Raw genomic sequence first — 4535 nt, forward strand, 5'->3', positions numbered from 1 at the left:
ATCAAATTTTTCCATGTGCTTTCTTTTGTCGCGTAATACCGAAAAATACCATTGGTTCAAAATATATATGCTAGTCACAAAAATTAAGGGATATTAAAAAAATTGTAAATTTTTAAGTGATTTTCAACAGGCTGTAACTTGAAGAAAAATGGTCGTACAGAAAAAAAAAGCAAATTGTAGCTTCAAGTATCTAGTTTTTATATCTGGTGTTAAAAATTTTATCATCCGCGGTTCCGGAGTAATCCTAAGAAAACCACCAAAAAAACAATCTTCAATTAATTTTTTTTAATAATTTTATCATGATGCTCTTTTAAGTAATTCAATGCCCTTTAATTTGCCGTAATTAAATTTTGTACGATGATTTAGCGCGGAATTATCGCTGATTAAAACAAAAAAATCATCGTCCGCGAAATAGAAGTGGGGTTTTGAAAAGTGGGAAACACTTTCTATAAGATAAAATTAGTGGCTTTTGATGTAAAAATTTTTTTCAATACGACAAGTTGACTGAAAAAAAAGTAAAAATTCGCGTATTTAAGGATATTTGGATAACTTAGTATAACTTTGGATATAACGGATGAACTAAGAATATCCTCGGTAATTTTCAACACCAAAGTGTTCCGAAGGATCCTAGAAAATTTCGAAGCGAGGCGATCTTTTTTTCTTAGTGCCCTGAAGCTTTAAATTTATCAGTTTCGCCAAAAATTGCGTAATAAGCAATTCTTCAGTTTTAATTCATTTTTTCAATTTCAAAACGTGTTTATTCAGCGATAATCCTTATTTCCTCCAAGTTACAGCCCGTTAAAAATCCTTGAGAATTTGGAATTTTGTAAATATCCTTTAATTTTTGTGACTAGTATATAATATATATTACACTGTCCGCCGAATGGAGCTGATTACGATTAGAAAAAGAATAAGGAAATATGAGCACCATCAAAATGTGGAACTTTAGGCCAAGCGACATTGGCTCATATGATGATGAGAGAAGAAGTTAAAAGCAAATAAATTTGTAACTTTCCAAGAAAAGTAGATGAAAATTCAAAACGGATTTAGGCTTAATTACCCAAAAATAAAACATGAAAAAATAATTGAAACAAAAACAATATGAATTAAGATATAAGTAAATCGCAACTATCAATATAAGTGGGAATGTAATAAAATAAATTTATTATCATCATTATTATTATACACACATTTGTCTTTACAATAAGTTCTTATTTCTTGTTATACTTAAGATAGTGCAAGTGAAATAAAGTGTATAGACAGCAATGTATCCAACTCAGCCTTAGTTTATAATTACCAATAATTCGATTTTTATGGGTAAAAGTAACTCTGTAATCCATAAATTAATTAGTAGCTATTTATTAATCAATGTAACTCAAAATAAGAAAATAATATTATACCTTTCCATCCGTTTCATAATAACATTTCCCAAATTGATAAGCCTTTTCACAAGGATCATCACTTGTGGCTATTAAAAGAATTAAATTTAATAATTGTTATTAATATTATTAAAAAATTTTAAAAACAATCGAATTTAACAGAAAAAAATTTCAAATTCACCTTTAGGATAACAAGTTGTATAGGCATTTAATGAATCTTCTAATAACTCTTCTGGCAATACTAATTTTGATTGTTTGAATGTACCTTCTAAATTGAAATTATTATTTTTGTCGAACTGGAAAAATAAATTACGCGAAAATTGATCTACTTTTTTTTAACTCAACTAGAAATGATTTTAACAAAGCATATAAATAATTAATAATAAATTAAATTGTTAAATACATACAACTTTTGTCATTTTTGCCATACAATGCATATAACACATGAAAGTTCTATCCTCTGGAAATTCTCTATTTCTATGTCGCTCCTGTAACTCTGAAAAGTAATTACATTATTAATTAAATACATATCGTAATAATCGAGTCAAAAAATATTATAAAAAAGTGTACCTGGACTGAGCCCTACTTTTGATACACACGTTTTACCCAGTGGTTTCATCATATTATTGATTTGGTCGACAGTCATAGTCTATCAATGGAAAATTTTTTTTAAATACATTTTTTTTTTCACAAAACTTAAATAAACACACTGTAAAAAATTAGCTGAGTGGACAAGGAATAAATCCGGAGTGAATGCGGAGCGGATGACTGTTTATTTATTCAATCCCCTCGGAGTGAAATTTACTCTGGAGGGAAATTTAATTTAAATTGAAAGTCCAGTTCGGAATAAAATTCACTCCTAAAAGGAGTATATTTTAATATTAAAACTCTGAATCGAAGTGAATGCAAATTTGAATAAAATCCAGATCACTCCGAAATCACTCCGCTGAAAAAACAAACTCCCTATTTACTCCGCATATGCAGAGTGATTTTTTAAAACTTCAAAATTCTGAGTGACGGAGTGAATTCGGATTTAAATAAAATCCGTAATTACTCCGAATTCACTCCCAATTTTTCACAGTGCACACTGATTTTTAGCAGCTTCCAACGATCAGAACTTTAAGTAAAAAAGCAATCGACCAAAATTAGATCTAATGACTGGATTTTAAAGTTCTCATCGTTGGTTGGTTTACTCTTTTGTTGTAAAATCATAATAGTAACACTTACAGCTTCAGTATTCAAAAAATTTAATGAGATACAACAAAAAGCGACAATTGCTATTGAAGGGATACTATTTATGCCTTTCATTTTTACAATTACTAATCTATTTATATATATATATATATATATATTTATTTTTTGTACTTTTAATGAAACGCGGATGCAACTACTCGATTTGCATTATAGTATTCGGTATGATGAATTAAGGGAAACAACATTTGTCCATCAGCTTATATACAATGATTATTCGAAGTTTTAATACTATCTCATTCTGTATAATCAATATCTGAATGAATTTTATCCTATTTTTCTAATAATTGTCAATTCATCGACAATTTTACGTAATATTAAAACATAGAGTTCAAGCAATGTGTCAACAGGTAACTATCGTCTGTTATACAATACAGGTGCAGGAAATGTCAATAGATGTAATAAAAAAATCAAGAAAATTATTTATTATTAAAAGCGATTTATTGTTTCATTTGATAAATAGATATACGATCCATAGACTGCTAGAATGTCGTGCCTTTTAAATCTCCAAAAACATCTTAAAATTTTTATCGAAATTTCAGACTATTAAAATTCAAACCCTAATCGTTACCAGTTTTTCAAGTTTCACGATATGATTTTGAAATCGCGTTCGAACTTCGAAAATCGATCGCGAAATCGGAAACGCACGATACCGACATGGTCTGGGTTCGAATCCCAATTTGGGCTATCTATATTTTTCTCAATTTATCTATAAATTGTCTTATTGAGAAGGTTAATTGTAAGTTTAGGTTTCGCTATATTTAAAAATTAGTTTGCGTTCGAAAAAGAAAAAAAATATATATCAATTTAAAGGGAATTCTATGTAGAATCGGTTAAACAGACGGACCCCGTCAAGTTCAACCCAAGCTCTTAAAGACCGATACTTTGACGGTGCATAAAGTAGCCGACCTTATGACCCTACTTTATGACTTAGATGACCCTAAGCAACCACCACCGTCCATCTTACGGCACCAATTAAATATATCAATTTAAAGGGAATTTTATGTAGAATTGGTTAAACAGACGGACCTCGCCGCGTAACAAGTTCAAAAAAAATTTTCATTGAGTTGTTGGTGGGGGAAGCTTTCTGAGCGAGTTTTGAAGGGAAAAGTCTTTTAACGGGGTCTGACTGTATTTAACTTAATCGTTCAAACAATAAACATAATATAACATACAATATACTTGTAAAAACATTAAATTCCAGAACTAATTAAATAAGTTTGTTTAAATGTTAATTTTATTTAATTTCTCTTTTTGTAATCAGAACAAAAAAAAAGATATAGGGTAAGAGCACAGCACCCAGCCCCTAACCAGTATCCAGCCGGTTATATATTTTAACATTGGCTCAAAATATATATAGATATAATTTAACATTAGAAGTGGCTGGCTACTGCCCGGGTCATAATATCTAGCCTCAATTTAGCCTCATCGAACCCAAGTAAGCTTCAATCCAGCCTCACTGAGTAAAAAAAGCATTTTGAGCCTCAAATAATGCTCACAGAGCCTTAAATGATGCTCAAAGATCCTCAATAAGCCTCGATGAACCTCAAATGAACCTAGTCTCGACAATGTAATTTAAATTCGATTAGTATTATTTGAGGCTCTTTGATCACCATTTGAGGCTCATTGAGGCTCTGTGAGCATTATTTGAGGCTCAAAATGCTTTTCTCACTCAGTGAGGCTGGATTGAGGCTTGATATTGTGACCCGGGTGGTTTGGGACTGAGTATTGGTGCTCTTACCCTAATTTTATTTTAAATTATAAATGCATTTTCAATAGTTAAAAATTATATTTTTAACAAAAAAATTTTCTATAAACGCAATTCAAAATTCCCGCCGAAAGTTTGAAATTTTTTCCACAAGCTGGCGTTTAATATGGCGGCATGCAGTAGACCCCGCGCCGCTG

General features: G+C 30.5%; 1 protein-coding gene across 1 annotated transcript; it reads right to left on the reverse strand.

Annotated features, from left to right (window-relative positions):
• Positions 1-1144: 1144 nt before the first annotated feature.
• Positions 1145-2812, reverse strand: LOC130670124 (general odorant-binding protein 83a-like). Its single transcript, XM_057473335.1, has 6 exons — positions 2607-2812; positions 1950-2028; positions 1787-1875; positions 1561-1675; positions 1401-1468; positions 1145-1329 (listed from the first exon to the last, which is right to left on the reverse strand). Exons 1-6 carry the CDS (start codon positions 2685-2687, stop codon positions 1312-1314), a joined length of 450 nt encoding a protein of 149 aa, XP_057329318.1. The 5' UTR covers positions 2688-2812; the 3' UTR covers positions 1145-1311.
• Positions 2813-4535: the final 1723 nt, after the last annotated feature.

Source organism: Microplitis mediator, chromosome 6, assembly GCF_029852145.1.
Source record: "Microplitis mediator isolate UGA2020A chromosome 6, iyMicMedi2.1, whole genome shotgun sequence".
Lineage (NCBI taxonomy): Eukaryota > Metazoa > Arthropoda > Insecta > Hymenoptera > Braconidae > Microplitis > Microplitis mediator.